The sequence below is a fragment of the Xenia sp. Carnegie-2017 genome, unplaced genomic scaffold, assembly GCF_021976095.1.
Source record: "Xenia sp. Carnegie-2017 unplaced genomic scaffold, XeniaSp_v1 HiC_scaffold_22, whole genome shotgun sequence".
NCBI lineage: Eukaryota > Metazoa > Cnidaria > Anthozoa > Malacalcyonacea > Xeniidae > Xenia > Xenia sp. Carnegie-2017.
The window spans coordinates 3,907,536-3,928,611 of NW_025813485.1; the positions used below are offsets into that span (position 1 = coordinate 3,907,536).

Genomic DNA, 21,076 nt, shown 5'->3' on the forward strand with positions numbered 1-21,076 from the left:
TAATCCTGTCTGCCATGAAGCCCAAGGATGGTTTGCTCGTGATACATGAGAAACAGTAAATGAGACAGTTAAATCAGAAAGATAGAAACCAATAAAAATTGTATAAGACATGTTTGAGGTTGTCTTAAATTATAAGTGTCAGTTGAAGTTTATCGAAACATTGCTTGGTTTATTTATTTTATGAGAAGAACTTTTAAAGTAAATGGTTTGAACCCGGAAGTATCGTTACATGTTTGTAAATGCAGATCGTCCAGGTTGGTATAGTCCTGAGAAGGACTGTTTTTGTTGTTGTTGACTGACGTTTCGACAATCTTAGCGGTAGTCATCTTCATTTTGACTCTGAAATGACTACCGCTGAGAACTTTAGTAAACAAAAAAATGAAATTCGAAAGCAAAAAACCCCGTTTTCGGTCCATGCTTCCCGATACTAGAACACCGCATTAGAACGCCGCATGTTAACGTTTCGATAGAAGATTTCGGCCCCTCCACGCTATCCTACTTGGGAGATGCAAGAGCAAGCTTCCGCTTATCAGACCCCGAGATCACCTGCGATAGGCTTTGCTCGGGGGCCGCGACCGAAGTCTGGGCCCGTAAGCCACTGCATACTATATCGCACCCAGCTTCTACTACTAGTTGACATCTACTATAACTAATATTGGCTTTATATATATACATACAAAAATTCAAAAGCTCACGAAAATTGTGGTATGATTGACATCGTAATTGCGCATGCTCAAATGATTTCTGTGATAATTTGCGACTAAGTGAGTTAATTGCCACAAATGTAGTGCAAGTACATATAATTAGTCGTTGCCATGACTATGAACAATTAGTTGAGTAGAATGCGCATGCCCAGATTATTTCTCTATTAAATTGTTACGAAGCACGCTATTTACTTCAAAATCGGCGATGGTAGATGCATTTGGTCGTTGCCATGACCATGAACTTTGGCAGCAGGTCAAGTCGACTGCCCATGCGCAGATGATTTATCTGAAAATTTGTGACTGAGCGAGCTAATTACTCCATAACCGGTACTAGTACATACAGTTGGTCGTTGCCATCACCATGAGCTTGGAGAGTTGGTGCAGTTGACTACGCATGCTCAGCAAGCTCATTTGCAAGCTCATTTGTATATGCGCTTAGCAAATTTTCGATCATATAATTTTGGCATGCTCTTTGTCATCTTAAGCTTGTTTTGACAAGTGCTTATCAAACTCATCAACACTTTGTTACGCCCACCTTCTTATCCATGTCACCACCTTCACATTCATGTCACCACCTTCACATCCATGTTACCACCTTCACATCCATGTCATCACCTTCACATCCATGTCATCACCTTCACATTCATGTCACCATCTTTACATCCATTCCCCCACTTTCTTATCCATACCCCCCCTTTCACATCAACTTCACCACCTTCACACTCATGTCACCACCTTCCCATTCATGCCACCACGCACAGTTTGAACTGAAAAACATTTCAAAAACAATAGTGCTTGCATTTTGTTTTAAAAAGAATGCTTACAAATACTGTATAGAACTTGTATTATTAAAATTCAGTCAAATATCGGTTTGATTCTTCATCAGATGTATCCCACTTCAGTTCTGCGTCATCTTCGTCAATTTCTGGCTTAACATCTATCCCATGATGTCCCAGGATTGCCTTCAACATCACCTCCAAACGAACAGTCCTCGTCTGTAGTGTTTTTAGCCTCGTTTTCATTTTGGTGACGTCACATTGTAACAATTCTTGCTGCCTTTGGACTTTTTCGATTGGTGACTGCGAAATACATAATAGCATGTAAGTTTTTCGTTTATGAATGAAAGAAAGTATTACCAAGCTTTTTTAAAAATCGACTAACTCGAGCAGGATATAATGCATCATTAATAATTTGCGCTGGTGTGACAAGTGTCTGGTGCCAGAACGACCAAATACTTCGATATCTCTCACGATTTGGATAAACCGTCTCAGTAAAAATGAAAAATCTCTGACGGAGAAATAAAGGCATTATTTTCTCCACATCGAGCGCTAAATCCACCTAAAAGAGCAGCAAAATCAGGTTAATGTAAGTAAGCATGTGCAAACTGTACAAACCAAGCTTTTTTTCATACCAACATATGCGAATACAAAAGAGAACAAATTAAAACATCAAACTTACTTGCATTGCCAACCGTTTAAGGACAGCTTTGTCCTGCACACCTTTGATATCATCCACAGCCAATCCAATCTTAATTACAATAACAACAGTTCATGGAAAAGGTTTTGACGAGTTTAGAAAATGAAATAAACAAACAAAAAAAACACAAACCAATAAGTTAACAATAATGACGCAATTAATAATGAGAAATGCAACATATAAAACCCAGGTGATTGGAGGAACTTCCTTTTCGTTGTATACTGTATCATATTCATACTCTCCTAACATGCCCATTGTTGTCTTCAAAAATGACCGTCCTAATGTTGAGAAAGGAACCTAAACATACATTGTAATGAAAGACTGTTAAAAATTACGGAAAATCCAATTATTTTACAGAAAACCTGCCTGATCATAGAGAAGAACGTGAAATCCAAGTCCAAAAGCGACGATGAAGAGCAATAAAACGACAAAAAACTGTGCAAAAGTTCGAAACATTTCTGTGAACATGACAACGTAAATTCCAAGTTTTGGAAATTTTCTCATCGTCAAAACTAAAGTAAACCAAGCTAAACAGACAGATGCAGCACCATAACTGTTGTGCAAGCTGAAGCAACTAAGGAAAGATGAAAAACAGCTATAAATAATAACCAACCACATTCGCATCTAAAGCTCCACATGCGATAGCAATGCTTCATTTTCAAACACTTGTGAACTCACCTATTAGAAAGATGATTGTTACTTTCATTGTTCGTAACAAAAATTATTGCAGATGTGTAAGTTCCCAGTTCTACAAATTCCTGCCAACTTAAAAAGAGTCTCCACAGATACATTGCTTTGATTAACTAAAGCATACATATTCAATTACCTCATTGTGTTACAATCAATAATCAATCGATATTTGTGAAAAGACTTTACCTTAATGATAAGTACGAAACTAGCCAGGATAAGAATCATTAAGCGACCAACATTGATCCAAAAAACTTCATGGGTGTTTTTCAGTTGAATTCTATCAAGGACGCTACAATTACACTTAGGGTGACGCAGTGTCCTGGTGGATATTTTTCTCGACTGACCAGAGCATATCCAGTGAGAAAAAATAAAAATATCATATAGAAAATAAAACTTGTATAGTATACATAACGACCATAACGACGCCACTTATGCCTTAATAAAAATGTAACCAAAGGATGTTTGAGCAGCTTCTCTCGTTCATAAGAAACCTATATAAAAGGAAACGTTATAATATAACATTGCTGAAATTGTTAATACATCAGGCATAGTTAAATGGTTTGTTTTACTGCATTTTTCTAACCAACTTCCAACTGAGAAGATTCCATTACACAGGTAATTCAAAAAAGTGTAAATATCAACAAATAAACGTGAAATTAAATAATGAAAAACGAGTATAAGCCATCAGGCTGCACACAGCAATCATTTTTCAAGGATAAGATTTCATGATGAAAAACCACAAAAAAATTACGTGTTGAAAATTATCTATAATAAATAAGTATTTCTAATATTATCACGAAAGTAAGCATTAATTTTGGTTTGGTACAGATCTTAGTCTTTCGTTAAATATCAAACATATGAACAAATTTGACGGTAAGTTTAAACACTCGAATTTTGAATGCTAACATTTAACAGTATAATGACATCACATCAAGACAACGTTTCAAACAACTACTTCTTTGTTGCTAAGTTAACAATATGCATTGTTGCATTTGACAAATTACTTCTTGTCTACTTCAGTTGAAAATCATCATGTATTACCTGAAAAATTGAGAGCATTGCATGGAAAAAGAGAATTACGCCACAAACTTGTTATTGATGCGACAAAACGTTACTAATTCGAGACATCGCGGGAAATTTTAATGCATGCATGAATCATCCATGCAAAGGAAAACACAGAAAAATGTCCTAACCATGAGTATCAGTGGATGATTTTGCTTCATTTGCAGTTGTATTGTTGAGTTTTCAGGAAGAGCTTTCTTGATGCTATATACAAAATCCTCGTGTATTTCTTCTTCTTCACTATCACACTCATTCTCAAACCATTTGGTGTTAACATCGTCCAGAAATTCATAATCCAATGTAATATTGTAATCTAAATGATTCACGGGTTCCTCGACATGAAAGCAGCGATCACAGACTTTTAGAGCTAAATCAGGAAGTTTCTTGATCAACTTTCGCATTGGCGTTGTTACACTTGCACCATCAGTTGTTCGATTTCGCATAACGCGTTTCCATTGACTATGGTTGAGAATTTCCAAAACAACATCTCTAAATACGAGGGCAAATATAAAAGTAAACCGAGAACAAATGATTTTTTTTGTTTCTTGAGAATATTTACTAAAACCATTTGAAAACCCTCCAAATCAAGCCCAACCCCGGAAGTGAGGAACTGGACAATTAAAACTTCAACTGCTACGCCATTTTATATGATATGATTCTGAACACCATGCAGTAAGCACAATTACTGTTGTATATTGAGTTATATTTATTGGGAGTAAACATTACTTTCTTCCATGATCAATAGCAACATCAAGACAATTCTTTCCCTCGTGGTCGGTAAGACTAATATCTGCTTTTCTTGACAGAAGTAATTTAACCATATCAGGATGCCCTTCCTGGCATGCAAGATGTAATGGAGTTGTCTGTAATAAACCTCACAAAAATTTAATACACAATACATTTAAGTTGTAGATAAAAGCGATGTTTGAAGTTACAAGTTTGTCCTCTACCTTAGTTTTATCTAAGGGATCAACGGGTGATCCTTTGTTCAAAAGAACTGTCGCAGTTTTTGTCCATCCCTGAACAGAAGCGCAGTCCAATGGTGTCCATAAAGTGTTGTTTCTTTGTAAAAGAAAAAGCATACAACGAAATTTAATACGACTGGAAATGACAGAACTCAGTTTTAGTAAATATTATATCATTTGATGAAAAGACATTTAGTGCCATAAATGTAAGAAAAGAGGAAAAATACACAGTATCGTACATGTTTTCTTTAGAGTCTTTAAAAGTGTTAATAACTCTGATATAGTTTGTACAACAGTTTGAAAAATACAGTTTATTTATTTAGAGTTTATTACAGGTATATTTAATTATTAAATTTCGCACTAAGAACATGCGTGGCTATAATACCTGGCGTCAATCGATGCTCCTTGATTCAACAATATTTCAACAACTTTAACATGGCCATGTAAGGCAGCAAGGTGAAGAGGAGTATTTGAACAGTCATCTTCGTCGTTAATAATCGACGGATCTTGTTTGATTAATATCATCGTTACTCTATATAAAAAGTTGGATAGCATTGTCTTACGATTAAAAAATTAGCGTATTGCCACTCCAGGGGGAGCAACCCTCATTATACATTGTTATGCGTATATCATGGTTTATTACTAAATTCATCTTTATACTATAATTAGCAGTTGGTAGCAGCCTTTTTGAAAACGTTCACACTACTTCGGATCGGTCTGAAAATGGCACAAAAAAAGTATTACAGCCGGGTTGAGTTTATATTGCACCGGAGCGGAATTGTTTGAAAACGTCACTTTCCGGAGCGATACGACCACACTTTCTAAACGTGCTCAAACGAAAACGGAGCGCTACGCAACTTTGTTCAAACTGCTAACCGTTAATGTTTCGCTACACTTTAGATACCAGTTTTCTTCATTTTATCACGCGTTGTGGCGCATAATTGAAAATAGTGAGCATTTTATGTTTTGGAAAGCTTTTGATGAGCAATTCCGTTGTAATTTCTACGAATAAATGTTTTCTATGACCGATCGCTAGAGACATAAATATCAAGCAATGTGTAACGACAAATGGCGTCATTCTTTAAAATACAACTAACGAAATTTGACAGCAAGACACATTTTGCGTAAACACCCGCAAAACTGTAAAGGAATTCAAACGGCTCAGCGTACACACAGTCAAATTCTCCTCTCACTTTTTCGCTCCGAAGTAGTGTAAACGTATAGTTTTAAATGATGTTTATTCATAGCGAACAGTACACTGAAATCATTGCACTTACGTATCTTGATTTACGCCCATAAAAATCCCGTATCAGAGTCAGTGTCACTCTTCACATCGATAATTGATACAATTTACTCATTGACAACAAAGTCATTAAAGGTGGAATAAAATTCTTTAGGTTGCTATTAAGTTTATCAACTTTACTGGTCCATTTATCAACGAGACGGAACTCGTGTGACGCATACAATAAGTTTTTCCCAAATTTCTTGTTGTTATAACTAGTACTGTGGAAATTGAACTAAATATCGTTGATTAACGATGCCTATAATTTAGGTTGTTCAAAAATTCTTCAAATCAACAAGATTATATAAGGCAATGTAAGAAAATGAAGAGCATTTGTCAAACACATAAAGCTAACCTGGTTCTTCCATGTTTTGCAGCAAGGTGTAAAGGAGTGAGATCTTGATCATTTTTCGCATCAATGATAGCTCCGTTCTCCAACAACATCTTAAAACACATAAAAATCAATATTCTGGTAAGAAAGACAATTTTCAGTCTAAAGGTAAATGTATTCGTCAACACACTCTTCCTTCATGTGAACAAGAAAAATCGATCACGTGAAACGTAAAACATACCCTGACAATTTCATCGTGACCTTTCCTCGATGCCAAATGCAAAGGAGTTTCTTCAAATTTATCTGCCTCATTAAGTAACGATTTTGCACGTTTGTCTTTAAGTAATATCTGATAAGGAAAACAGGGAAAACAAGTTTCAGCATGTAATGTTCAACACTCAAAAAAATAAATAAACTTTAGTGAATCCAATTGTACATTGACAAACGAGATAAAAGGAATTATGAGGTATAAAAAGAGGGTAACGTCGCGTCCTTACTATCTTTACCCTTGACCATGCCTGAATACAGTGCTTGAATTTACAGTGCAAAGACATGCAAAGAAATACAGTGCAAAGACATGCAACAGAAAGAAAGTAATCAAAACCATAACTTGAAGTTCAATAGAGTTCAAATATGAAAGATATGAAATACATATATACCTTCAGGCTTTCTAAACAACCATCAACAGCCGTATGATGATAAACATTTCTATCATTCTTATCCTTTGCACAAGGATCTGCATTATTTTCCAGTAAGAAACGTAACGAGTCAACATGATTCTTTTTACCAGCTATCAATAACGGCGTATTCTTGTCCCGATCACGACACTCCAATTTCGCTCCTCTACATAAAGAAACGTCTTTTGCATCATTTTGAAAAGCTGATCAAGAAAATTTACACGCTAATGTGAACACGAAATCATAATATCATACTTTTTCCACAGGTACTTCATGATTTCCAGTCGATTGAAAGTGGCAGCTCTCATCATCGGAGTTCTTTGCATGGTGGTTTTGGCTTCAATATTTGCGTTGCAATTTAAAAGAAGTTTAACAATTTCAATATGACCATTTCTCGTCGCAAGATGTAGAGGAGTGATTAAATTTGATTTCACACAATTTACGTTTGTTCCTTTGTCAATAAGAAGACGAGTGACGTCATAATGTCCATTTTCAACAGCAAGATGCAAGGCTGTTTGATCTTCTCTGTCTTGATCTAACACCATTTTCGATAGTGTTTCCCAGCCTCCTTTTTCTTCAGCTTATGTGGAAAAAAACAGTTTGAAGTAAAATTTGAAGCTATATAGGAAAGCACTCTTAGAGAATAAATTTAAAAAAGCAATAACGTTTATTATGCTCTGCCTTTCTTGTAAATGGAACCTACAGGAAGCTATCTAAACTGGGAAACAAAAAAATTATAAATTACCAGCATCAAAGAGATACTGAGCGACGTCAAAACTTCCTTCCATAGCAGCGAAATGTAAGGGCGTCATTCCTTCTTCATCAAAACATCGAAGATATGCTCCAGCTGTAACTAATATTTTCGCTATTTTTAATGAACCTTCCAACGCTGCACAATGCAATGCTGTCATTTCAGTTTTGTCCTTTGCCTAAAAAGGCGTAAATGATTGAACTGTAAATAACTTCCTTTGACAGTAGCTACTTTTCACGCAAACTAGTTTAATCTTGCACAGAGTTGAGTGTACCTGAATAAAATTTTTCTAAAAGTGAAACTATAATACGTTACTTCAGTATTAATCACCCGCGCTACTTTCACTCAACTTTTTAGAGCGTATTATTCGGAAAGCGGACTAGCGTCCACAGTGATAAGTGGTCTAGTTTATTAAATTAAAAAAGAGGCATTAATGGCAAGTGTTGCATATTCCATTGTGTGGGGTTTATTTTAATGCCATATTGATGTTCAATAGTGAAACTTAGAAACGATTATTGGCAACAAGTTACAATTTTTGACAGTAACGTGTTGCAATTACAATTTTGAGCATGAAATTAAAAATGGAACAATTTAAAAAAACACTTTTACTGCTCTAAGGTAAGCGTGCGATGAATTAAAAATGTCGTTGTTTCATTCACCTCAAGATTAATATTCTTATCCATTAAAAGTTCTCTGACGCCAATATCATTACATTTTGATACTGCATAATGAAGAGGCGTGCAACCAAACTTATCCGACTATTTACGTTGGCCTTGCGAGACAATAAATAGGAAATGATTGATTCTTCATTGGATGATGAAGTATCGTCTGAACTCTTGCAAATTTTGCGTTCATTAACTGAAAATACATAATTAGAGTAAAATATCGACGAAAAAAACGAATACACAGTCAGATCGTCAATTGCATCGCATATCACTAGCATCAAAGGAACTACACTCTCAATCATAAAGACACTTAGAAACTGCCAAATTAATATTTACTATCTTTCATAACAATACCCATGTCCCTCTTTTTTGCACCAACATTTGAAGCTTTAAGATAAGTCTTCTGAGGCACATAAGCACTTAAATGCTTTTCTGAAATACTTCCTTCAAACTGTTTTTTAGAAAGTTTTGGAGTTTCTTCAGGTATAATTTCATCACATTTATCCAAGTGAAACCTAGCAGCAAAATGAAGTGGACTTGCTCCATTTTCACCCTAACTCCAACACCTCAATAAGCAAATAATATAAAACAAGAATCACGATTTAACATCAGGAAACAAACTGTTACAGACTTTGTTTAACTTATCAGTACTTTTTTCTTGCATTAGTAATCCAGTTTCCTTGTCGCAGCGGAAGCTCTGGGTTAGGTCAAAATAAATTACAGAAGCTCGTTTTAAATTCAGAAAACTTTTTTAGCAATGCTGTTGGTTAAAAAATTCTAAAGAACATTTAACATTAAAATACTCAAAAAAGGATTTGTTCCAAAGTATTTTAAATTGGAAATATATTTCAGTAATATATTCTGACCAGCCCTGGTCCGCTACTACCTTGTCGCAAGGAATCACATAAAGGCATTAGACAACCAATATTACAAATAAATAAAGTCACACAGGATGGAACTGCTGAATATTTTTATTTTTAGATAAGAGGTGAAAAATCTTTGAAAACATTAATGAATTTCAAAAGGTCACATGGTTTTTAGAACAATTTACAAGTTAAAATCAAATGCTTACTTGCTCCACAATCCACTAACTTTTTCACAATATGAAGATGATTATATCTGACAGCATAATGTAAAGCTGTTGATCCATCTTTGTCAGGTGCATTGATTTTGCTTGAATTTTTACCAAGTAACTGAAGTTTCTTCTGAACAACATCTAGCCGACCATCTCGTGCTGCCTAATAAAAAATCTCAGCATTAGGATTTAATAGTATATCAAGCAGAAATATACAGATATTTTACAAAGTAATTAAAATTCTTATAATATTGTTACTCAGAGTCTGGGTTTAAATATGTTATTTTACAACTCATTCTTTTCAAAATGAATGAGACTTCAATATATAAAACAAACACGTCAATTATTCAGCAGTTTGTAAAAAAAGTTGTTCCAACAATTGTTCTAATTCATTTACTTTGAGGGTAGTGGACTATAAATAAACAGACATAAAATGGAAGAATTTTGGATCACTAATTTACTGTAAACCAATATCTTAATTCAAACTTCATTTGAAGATTAAAGGCTCCTTTGATAATATAAATGATATCTAGTCCAACAAACCCGGGATAACATCCTCCATTTGTTAATTGAATTTGAATGAGATGCAGTTACATGTCATAAATGAGAATTATGTTTGCTAATATGAATTTTATGATTCTGTTTTTTAAACGCCATTAAGACGCAAAAAGGAAGGATACTTTACCTGGTGCAGCGATATATTGGGATAATCCGAGTGTAGTTCTCGAGATGACTTTCCAAACAATCCAGCAAATTTCCTTGAAGACTTAGGTGTTTTATCAATGCCATCATCAAAATAATGAGATGAAATTTGTTCTCTTTCCACATTATTTGAGAAAGATTTTAATTCCAGGGATCCATTATTTAACAAGGGAACCGACGCACTGTGGTGCAGACTAGGTATTTTATACTCTTCACTCATAACGTCCTTTTAGTATCCGTTTGTTGTCCAAAGTTTCGAAATAAAACTCCATATTTATTTCGACATATCACGACAGTTACTTTCATATTTCACGTGCAACATGCAATACAAACCCATCACGCACGTGCGCAGACATAGATAAAGTATTGGTTGATGTTTTTTCATTCAATTATATAAATAGATAGATATACAATATACATAAGTAACATAACAAAATAATAATATAGAATTAATCATTGATATTAATCAACATGTATAAAATGTTATAATATGAAATGCATCTGAAGCTCTATCAACAAATCTCTTACAACTGATACAATTTTCATTTCTAAATCCTAATTGAAGTTTAAATGAGAAAATTTGTCTTTATATTTAACAGCTATTAGAGAATACCTTTCTATTTATTTCAAGTCAAACAATTTCTTCGGTATTTCATTTTCGAACTCAATAGCAAATTCGTCATCAAGAAACTTACATTCACTAATTCACAAAATGCAAAGCTTAGAAAAATTATTTAAAAACCCTTTTTTGGGACGTTTATAACAAACATGACGCATCTGGAAAAAGATAAGTTTTCTTGTGCATCAAAATAAGCAAAGCAGTTTGAAACATCAACTTTTTCCAGTTACGTGTTTCTGACTCGTAAACCAATAGAGCCAGTGACGAAGCCAACCTGCAAACTTGGTTCAGTTTTATAAATTTTTCTGGGTTCACCCACTTCGAAAACAATGGATCTCTATAGAAATGAATGATGATAATACTCTGGAATTTACATAGGACCAAAACTTGCTGGATTACTACGACCTGAATACTGAATAGTGCACTGTCAACTGAACACATTTTTCTTCCATTGTGAAAAGTCTTAGCTACGTTGCCATTTTCATCAAACTTCAAATGCTCGATTGGCAAATATCAACAAAACATCGCAAATATTACAATTTTTCATCTACAAATTAAACAAAAGTTGTTGCTGCTACTTTATCACAGCAATTGACTTATAAATCTATCTTTTTTGATGAAGAATTAAAGTGTGCGTCATTTACTCAATACATTTACGTGTATATTATAACTAAAAGTGAAATTTTTCTTTGTGACACTCATTGCATATCACAAAGTCCTAAATTGCTATAAAACCATGATTGAAACAAGGTAGAAAATTTAATATTTAATAATCAACATTGTAAATTGAATTCACCAGGTGAATATTTCGTAATACGAGGCTTTATTCAACGTTTACAAAACGCAAAACAAAACGTTCAACGATGTTGAACTTATAATGTTGGGATTGTTTAAAAAACATAACTATCTGTCCCCGATATCCTACGAGCATCCTTCATTATACATTTGTGAAGATGACTGAGTCAAAAATGAAATAATAAATTCTCCTCATATAAAATTATTTATATGCCATAATCACATCTTTCATTCTTTTCAATAAGTTTAATTTTTAAGATTTCATACATCACACAAGTTTTATTGATTTTTTAACACGTCGCCTGCCTTATGATGATTATAAACAAGAGGTGAACAACTTTAATGACAGAAAAATCTCTAAGCGGAGGTGAGCTAAGAAAAACATGTTAAACGTTATCATTTTTATGCAGTTGATTGCATATCATTAAGTGACGAATGATGGAAAGGAGATGTATCAGTTTTAAGTATTTCTCTCACTAACATTGTAGCGTATGAAGATGTTGGTAAATCAAACTCCAACTTTAATGCTCGGTACTTTCCATCATTAAGTGTTTCCTGCTCCGATACCCGGGCCATACGATCAAGATCAGTCTGGACCAATGATATGTTAGGATCATCGTATGGAATTACTTTCCAATTCAAATTCTTTGGTTTGACAACCACGTGTCTAAAAAATATCCAAACAGACGAGTTTGTTAGCTAATCTAGTGCCGTACACAGCTATATAATTGACGGTGGGAGAGGTATAAGGTTTTAAAATTAATTGCTTTCTTTAACGATTATGACATACATACATATATATATCACATTGTTATACACTTTGTATATATATATATATATATATGAATATTTGCCACCCCAATTATGGAGCTGCATACTTCAATTTAGATACTAACACACACAGTTTCTATCTTTTTTGTGTGTGGGGGGAAGGGGGGGGGGTAGATACAACAATAAAACACAAACAATTAACGATTTATCGTCAACATATATAACAATGTAATATATATTTACAGTCAAAAATTCAAAAGACAAATTTCTTCATCATACAACTTGTTTATTTGTGAAGTTGCTATTTTTGCACTTTTTCGCCAAAATTTTCCACAATCGGTACATTCATGAAACATACCTATAAGCTCCAGACACTGAATAATCTTTTACTTTATGTCTCATGTTGTTAATATCCAATCCATCAGTTAATAAGGCTTCCTCGTACCAAACTTTCGCCACGTGTTGAGGATATTTGATGTCATAGCCTGGCAATGGCATAACGATATCTTCAATACTGTAAGAACTTATGTCTTCTTCTGTAGCTACTTTAACATTTGAAGGCCCATTATTAGCTATAAAATACAGTGAAGTCAAATCATGTAATTGTATAAGTTGATTTAGTTTGCCTACATGCAAAAGATAAATATAGAAATCAAATATCTTCGAAATTACTTGTTTGGCTGAATCTTAGCAATATAATACACATTATATGCATTGTAAACACCAAAGTTACTATATATCAAATAAAATAACCCTTACCACCTTCAACTGTCAACTTTGTTTTTTCATAAACCAAATCACCAACCACAGGTTTGAAACCTAACTCCTATAATCTCGATGATTCACAAATTTAAATCAGCCAAACAGTCACTTAATTACTATCATTGAACATCATTTGTAAAAACACTGTCACATAAATAAATATAAAATCTATTTGCAGCCATTTTTTACTGGACAATAAACGCCTTTAGGAAGTACAACAATATTATATATTTACTTGTGATTATGGACACACAAACATTGTCTACTTGGGAAACAAACCTTTAATCGTTTAGAAACCATTATATTCCAAACATAACTTTGATAAGCATGAACATACATCAGTCGCTGGTTTCGTGGTAAAACTTTTAAAGCCCCAACAAGATCTTTGTTATACTTTGATAATCCTTCAAGAAGAAACATCTCCAAACACTTATTTCCTTCTAAGGCTTTGAGAGCTTCTTTAGCATCATTTTTGTTTTGCCAAACCTCGTAGGCTTTCTTTGTATATTCATTGTAATTACAACGTGATCCAAGAATTAGGTCAATGGCCATATTCCACTCACTTTTGAGAAGACACAAGCCTATTTCAAATATTTATAATGATTTCAGTAAAAGATGTGGAAGTGAAGTACAATAAATGACCTTGAAGAAAAATGTGCTCTTGTTATTTAGACTGTATTACAGATATTAACAGTAAACAGTAGTCAAGTGACTGGTTTGAACCTGGGAGAACCATTACATGTTTGTAGAGATGACTTGGAAGATGACTATAGCTAATGTTGTTGAAGCATCAGTCAACATCAACACCAACAGTCCTTCTCAAGACTCTACTAGCTTGGACAATCTATATCTACAAACATGTTGCAAACAGTAGTCAGCATACCTATAGAATGTGTTGAATTCTTGCTTGATCCAAATCTTTGCAAGCCAAAATAATTAATAAATCCATTGTCTTTTAAAGATGTCATTGCATTCCTAATGATATCATCTGTACCATCAACATTTCTTAGTACAATAACAAAAGAATTTCCTTTCAGATCGCCTAATTTTAATGGTGCCTTTTTGAACTCAAAGTTTCCAACACGAATGTTATGAAGTACTTTGTTGAGCCCTAGAAGATTTCTGGCATCAATTCGAAACACAGAAACATTTTGTACAGTGATTGCTCGAGCATCTTTAGTACCAGCGTAAGAAAAGCGGTCAGGTTTAATTTTCAAATACTTTGCAAGTAAATTGATGGCTTGCATTGTATCTTTGTTTTCTTTGTACAAGCAAAAATGACAATATTCTCCACGATCTTTAGGCCAGTCATTTTTTCGTCTTCTCTTGTTGTCAGATGGAAGTGAATAGAACACACGTACAACTTTATTTCCATCAACATCAACTGTGTCGCTATCTACAATTGAAAATGAGATTGTCTATGTGAATTACTTATGGTCACAACTCTTCCTTTCAATGTTATATTAATAAGAGATTAAAAACTATTGAAAAACTTCAATGTCGAAGCTACTAAGTCAGACTGTTTTGGAAATATGCAAACATTGTTGAAATCATTCAGATTTTCTGAAGAAATTAATGGTGTTTTTTTATCAATTTAAGTAATAGATAATTCAAACTCAAATAAAGGTCATCAATGGTTGAGTTGTAAAGTTGTCACAATTTTACACATACCCAAAACTGAAAACTGTTGCCTTATCTGGCGATGTATGATAGTCCTATGTTCTTTATTATTTTCTGTTGCAACGATTAACTTGGATGTTTTATCACCAGCATTTACGAAATCTTTCAACTTCTCAAGCACCGTATCTGGTAGCACTGAATTTTCAACTTCTTCCTGTATCACAATCTTGGGTAGTTCTGTGTTCGTCAAATGAGCAATCATTCCATTAAGATCTATTTCATTAACAAGAAAATCTGAATATCTTTGCTTCAGAACACCAGAAAAACCCTTATTCTCACAACAATACTCTGTCACTCCAACAGTTGACTCAGAACGTTTATTACTCTGGTCGTTCACAAAACAGTTTATAGAACTTTTCAGTTCAATTTCAGTCGAAATGGGTTTTTCACTTGTTTTATCCACCTCAAAAGTTTCTTTCAATGAATTAGAGATGTTTTCCTCGAGTTTTAGTCGTTTTTCTTGCGGTTCGACAATAGCTTCTTTGAGCAAATTCACCGCCATCGCAAATTATAAGCTGTTTGTGCACGAGTACAACTGGATTAGGATTAGACCCAGTGATTAGACCACACGACACGACTGGTTTAGACCATCCCAGTAGATTAGACCACACTACTGTATTAAAGACCGGATTTGAAACTATATACTGATATACCATTGCATTTAAAAGTGAAAAGCAAATAGGCAGAAGAGTCTCCAAAGTCTGTCACTACTTTACTCTTAGCAAAGTTAGACCAGACCCTAGAACACATCACAATACAAGGATGACGAACAAAATTATAAGTTTTTCTGGATTAATTTAAATAGTGTTTACAAGACGCGCGGGAAAATAGTCTCGATAGTTATTCCAACTGAGAAGGTCTCCCATCTTCTGCCACCCTTGGATCAGTTGGATGACCTTTTAAAATCATTTAAGAGAAACCAAAACAGGTAGAAGAGAAGAGACGCAACTAGAACTTTATTACTTAGGGGTGTGCTTATTCAAATATTCAGTTGAGCCCTACTGATCTCATATGAAAGTGAATTTCTTTTGTAAAAAAAGAGAACAGATAGAAGAGATTCGTTGTAACAATAGCAAATTCATATAATTACTACTTTATCATGTCAACTCTTAGAAATAAAAGGGCAGTCTGCCTGTATATTTCTAAGATATTTGAAGAAGTTGGATAAACATACAAACTATGTTTGCCTTGTGGTTAACTAAAGTAATGAAATCTGTTGTTTTTTTATCTTAGTTCATATATCATAGTTTTTACTTACACACCATTACTATAAACAATAAAACGACTATGAACATAAATTTGTCCCCCATTTAATTACCAGTATTTCCTCGTTGAAGTTATTTTTACTTAACGGGCTCAGCTACATGTGTTTATTTTGTGAAAATTTACAGATAAAATTTACGAAAATTAAACGTCTAAAGTGGAAAACAATCATCTGTAAACCGTCGGTAAATTTTACCGTCTATTTCACACGGGTAAGTATTGTTTAATCAATAATTAATGGCGTTGACTCATTTTCACCGTATTTTGTTTTATGGTGATTAAAAATATTCTTCAGACTGCTAATGTACTTCTTATGAATTCTATTCACTTGATGTAAAGATGGATTCTTTTTCTTTTTGACATGAATCGGAGCGCCCACTAAAATAATGTTTAAATGATTTTTTAAAATCAGTGTTATAAAAGCATAACCAACTAAATACTGTAAAAACAAATGACTCATTGTTAGGCAGTCGTAAATGATCGTAACCAAATGACATTGCATACAAATGATCCATATTAGGTTCATCTTACAATATAGCAATCCTATATCCAGAAAAGTTAAGCACAGTGAATTAGAAGTTAAACAAAAATATTCAATTTTTCAATAACAGACAGTTTTTCGGATTTTAAGCTGTATATGACTATATGTACTGGGCATCGGAGATAATTGGGTGGATAATTTGTAAAATTGTTGATGGCTTTTCTGCAATTCCTAAGAAATACTTTTCTAGCCTATGAAAACCTTTAAATGTGACATACCTATTGTGTTGATTGGTTTTTGATGAGGCAAGACAAACAAACGGCCAAAAAACATGACTGGTGCAAATGAAATTATCTTTTGAATAGAATTTTGCCATTGACGAAGTCGCGATCCTGGTGGATTTTTTGGTTGATTGAACAGATCATTTTCGCCAAAGGACATAACGGGAACAAGAGATGCTCTATTAAAGTAATAATTTCACGTATGAAAAAAATCAGCTTTCCCTCACAATTTTTTTAGGTAAAATATTTGGTTAAAATCAAATTAAAAATAAAAAATAGCTGCCTGTGCTTTTTTGTTTGTAAATTTGAGCCCTATATCATTTTTTCTAACTTACCCAGTTCTGATTGCCATTTTTACGAAACCCTTTCGATTTTTCAGTGTAAGACGATACAGTCCCGGATGAGCGTCCAGTGATTCTGCAGCTCCCCCCACCACGATAATCGCAACATTCCCACCCCCCGATTTGCTTAAGATGTGTACAATACTTTCTTTGGAGACATCACATATTCCAAACGCTGATAGCAGATCACGGTAAAATGGGAACCAATGTAATACTGAGAAAAATATTTATAATTAGTAAATTTGACTGAGTAAAGTAATGATGAAGGTCAAGGTTATTTTCTGAGCTAAACAACGGTGTGTTGTACTGAGCTATTTATTGGCAAAGTGAATAATCTTTTTTTTTTTTTGTTTTACTTGTAGCAGTAACTTTGAAAGATTTTCCCTGAAAAATTCATTTTGAATTATTTTGTTTCTGATTTAATTTCAAAAAACACTGAATAAATATTTATCATGTGCAAGACGAGCGTCTTGATTGATGATGCCAAAAATGATATTTGTTTAGTTGTCTCCCACTGTGAGTTGCTTAGCTTACATTTCAAGGTCAACAAATGCGGAGTAAGTCCAGGAAATAGTTTTCCAAAGCCTGTCGCTTCTGTAGCAAAGTTACACCAGGCCCCAGAACACATAACTCCATGAGGATGATAACCAAAAATATAGTTTTTTTCAGGACTAAGTTGAGTTGTTTTTACAAGACGCACAGGAAAATAGTCTCGATAGTAATTCCAACTAGAAAGTTTTCGCAAGGTCTCCCATCTTCTGCCGCCCTTGGATGATCTCTTAAAATCATATACGAGAAACCAAAACAGGTAGACGAGAATAAATGGCAAAATAATAATGTTTGTCATGTTACAAATCATCACAATTAAAGAGATAACATGTCCAAACGTGAAGGTTCCACAAACTGCGGTCACCACAATAACTTGGAAAACTTTAACTATCACAGAGCTCTTGCCGGTCGTCTTCAAAGAAATCCCAATCTTCGACATCATTAATTTTCATTTGAGATTTTCCTGTTACGAAGATGACGCATTTAACAATATCGATCCCAGTCGAAAGAAATTGGAATCCACAAAGGAAAGATTTGTTGCTGTTGTTCTATTTCCTACATAACCATTCGTCATGCCAAGTAAACACCTTTTGTTATAATACCACATCAACGCTATTTCACCTTTTGAAGTAAATTGATCTCATCATATTTATCGATCTGCCCTTCAATGACCATCCATATGGTGTTTGTGACGTTATAATAATTAGCTGATTCCGATTGAAGGATCTTTTGCTTCAACAACAGCATTACTTTATGTCGTTCTATCTATTTTCTTGCATTTTTAGAACTTTACAGCTCTTTTTATAAGAAAGATTTCACACTTAAATAAAAATCATCAAAAGCAACAAATTCTCTAACAGTAGAGTTCTAGCTATTTTTGCCTTTGGACGTTAGGCTAGTTGGTTAGTCGTTAGTTTGCCATTATTCTTGTCTTTATTTCTGTATGACGACATAAGCACTTGTAGAGGAGAGTGGAGGACAATTTTCGGTGATCACAATTGTGCAAAGTGCCGTTTATGCCTTGAGCAGTGTCCACCAAAATTGTTTCGTTTCGTTGTTAAAACATTTTAAAACATTTTGAGTAGTGATACTTACATGAAGTTTCTCTGATGAGAAGGTTATGAAATGTAAAAATTTCAATTAAAAATTTCCTCCATAAATCCATACTATTTTAGATCAAGAGAAAGTGTACGTAATTTTATATGTCTAAATGAGTTTTTTGCCTGGAACAGCGAGTTTAATCAAGGAAATTAACAGTAAGTTTAAATCTTGATATTTCTATTTGAAAATAAATTTTTCTCAGAGATGACACTTGAAAATGAAATGTGAAACGGCGGAGGGCCGTTTGATTTAGTTGATTAAAAGTTCGTATAAAAGTAAGATTTTAAATGTCAGTGATAAAATCTCGATTGGAAGGGTTTGATCAGAAAGTCCATGTCTGATGATTTTTCACATAACTTAGGTTACAGTTATTTACTTATAAAATTTATATAGGTTAATTGGTTTTATGAACATGAATTCACATTGTACTATGTTTTCTTCAACAGAAGAACTGCTTGTCGTGTTGCGAGATGGAAGAACACTGATTGGATGTTTGAAAAGCATTGATCAGTATGGTAATTAAGATAACTTTAACTATTTTATGTTTACATTTACAAAGAGCTGACCAACTGATGCCATATGAATTCTTGAATATAATCTACTTTATCTTTACAGCAAATCTTCTTCTGCAAGATACAATTGAAAGGATACAAGTTGGAAAGAAATATGGAGACATATATCGTGGCATTTTTTTGATTCGTGGTGAAAATGTGGTCCTTGTTGGAGAATTTGTGAGTTCCCTACTTCATTACCTCATTCATGTGCACTTTTTATGTTGACTCAATTGAATACTGTTTCTCATATTGAATTTGACAGGATGGTAGTGCTGATGAAAAAACCCAAATGATAAAAGTTGATGTTGAAGAAATTCTTGAGGCTCAAAGGTCTGATCAAATTGCAAAAGATGAACATGAGAGGGCATTAGTAAAAGCTCGACTACAACTGGGTATGCATGTCAATCTGCCTGACTCTTACATTGTATCTAAAGATGACTTTGGCACATAAACTGCACTTATTTAGAACTCTAGTTGATGTTGTGTGTCTCAAAGATTATTTATATTCATTTGAATTCTTTATAAATTCACATATCATTTTATGTTGTATGTAATGAAAAAAATTTGTTGTAAATATAGTGTTTAATTTAAAACAAATATTAGCCTTTGTTGAAGAGTTGTGTGCCTTGTATAAATAAATGTATTTTTGTACACAAATAAAATTGGTTAAAAACTAATTTTTCACTTAAAAAAATTCTACCAATATACAGTTTTCAAATGATGAGGTTTGTAAAATAGATAAATGAACTTAATATCCTGTACTTTTTACACACCCATTGTGTTTATGGCATCTTAGTCATTGTTTTTGTAATTGTCCACAAACTATAATACTAATTGTAATAGCCTGAATGATGATTTACAATCGACTACAAAAATATATTCATACATAGTTGAACACAACGTACTCAATGTACAAAAACATACAATTTACAAATGATGTCAACTCAGGGACGTCATTGTGTCGCACTGCTGTGTCGTCATGACTTTCATCAATCCAAGAAAATAGGTACGCCGTGCGTAAATGTTGCATGCCAAGGTTATACAACGCGTGCGCTAATCGGTCTATTCTATAGGTGAGTTTGCTTTATCCTGTGCAAACCAATCTATTGAAACCAATGTTATGAACTCAACATGAAGCAAAAGCTCGAATAATTTTCTTCCTTGCAGGATGATTAAGCTCAAAACTGAAATACATCGTAAAGCATCCTCATAATTAAAAAATTTTTCTCACTCAAAACATCGTCGATATGCCTATATTACACTACAAATCCAGTGACGCACGTCTCTTCCACTCTAAAGGTTGTAAAAAAGGTTTGAAAATTTTGCACATCTTCAAATTGCTTTTGGAGGAGGGGGGACAATAAAAGAAATCCAGAAATCTTAAAAGGTTACAAAGGGGGGAAATTCCACATGGCAAAATTGTGACCTGTTTACAGGCCAAAACTCAATGATTTTTAAAGGGACAGTGCTCAGACAGCACTCCTGGTTGTGCAACCCCA

General features: G+C 33.8%; 4 protein-coding genes across 4 annotated transcripts; 1 reads left to right on the forward strand and 3 right to left on the reverse strand.

The window, feature by feature from the left end:
* Nucleotides 1–1,481: 1,481 nt before the first annotated feature.
* On the reverse strand, nucleotides 1,482–10,674 carry LOC124447048 (transient receptor potential cation channel subfamily A member 1 homolog). The gene is given in 21 exon segments (XM_046997951.1): nucleotides 1,482–1,783; nucleotides 1,866–2,042; nucleotides 2,163–2,231; nucleotides 2,313–2,477; nucleotides 2,547–2,754; nucleotides 2,859–2,983; nucleotides 3,143–3,361; nucleotides 4,064–4,421; nucleotides 4,659–4,795; nucleotides 4,883–4,994; nucleotides 5,283–5,429; nucleotides 6,535–6,623; nucleotides 6,752–6,859; nucleotides 7,170–7,353; nucleotides 7,443–7,767; nucleotides 7,933–8,116; nucleotides 8,598–8,695; nucleotides 8,698–8,796; nucleotides 9,026–9,169; nucleotides 9,676–9,841; nucleotides 10,364–10,674. Coding segments are annotated over 21 exon segments (3,582 nt in total). The 5' UTR covers nucleotides 10,601–10,674; the 3' UTR covers nucleotides 1,482–1,552.
* A 1,111-nt stretch (nucleotides 10,675–11,785) lies between these two features.
* LOC124446960 (pseudouridylate synthase 7 homolog) lies at nucleotides 11,786–15,521 on the reverse strand. Its single transcript, XM_046997853.1, has 6 exons — nucleotides 14,999–15,521; nucleotides 14,211–14,723; nucleotides 13,607–13,908; nucleotides 13,325–13,391; nucleotides 12,924–13,137; nucleotides 11,786–12,461 (listed from the first exon to the last, which is right to left on the reverse strand). The coding sequence occupies exons 1-6, from the start codon at nucleotides 15,507–15,509 to the stop codon at nucleotides 12,197–12,199; spliced, it is 1,872 nt and encodes a 623-aa protein (XP_046853809.1). The 5' UTR covers nucleotides 15,510–15,521; the 3' UTR covers nucleotides 11,786–12,196.
* A 546-nt stretch (nucleotides 15,522–16,067) lies between these two features.
* On the reverse strand, nucleotides 16,068–18,559 carry LOC124446647 (diacylglycerol O-acyltransferase 2-like). Its single transcript, XM_046997498.1, has 4 exons — nucleotides 17,908–18,559; nucleotides 17,368–17,587; nucleotides 17,030–17,211; nucleotides 16,068–16,648 (listed from the first exon to the last, which is right to left on the reverse strand). Exons 1-4 carry the CDS (start codon nucleotides 18,362–18,364, stop codon nucleotides 16,494–16,496), a joined length of 1,014 nt encoding a protein of 337 aa, XP_046853454.1. The 5' UTR covers nucleotides 18,365–18,559; the 3' UTR covers nucleotides 16,068–16,493.
* Nucleotides 18,560–18,808: 249 nt separating this feature from the next.
* On the forward strand, nucleotides 18,809–20,254 carry LOC124446650 (U6 snRNA-associated Sm-like protein LSm1). The gene is made up of 5 exons (XM_046997499.1): nucleotides 18,809–18,824; nucleotides 19,098–19,178; nucleotides 19,470–19,538; nucleotides 19,639–19,754; nucleotides 19,840–20,254. Exons 2-5 carry the CDS (start codon nucleotides 19,133–19,135, stop codon nucleotides 20,026–20,028), a joined length of 420 nt encoding a protein of 139 aa, XP_046853455.1. The 5' UTR covers nucleotides 18,809–18,824; nucleotides 19,098–19,132; the 3' UTR covers nucleotides 20,029–20,254.
* Nucleotides 20,255–21,076: the final 822 nt, after the last annotated feature.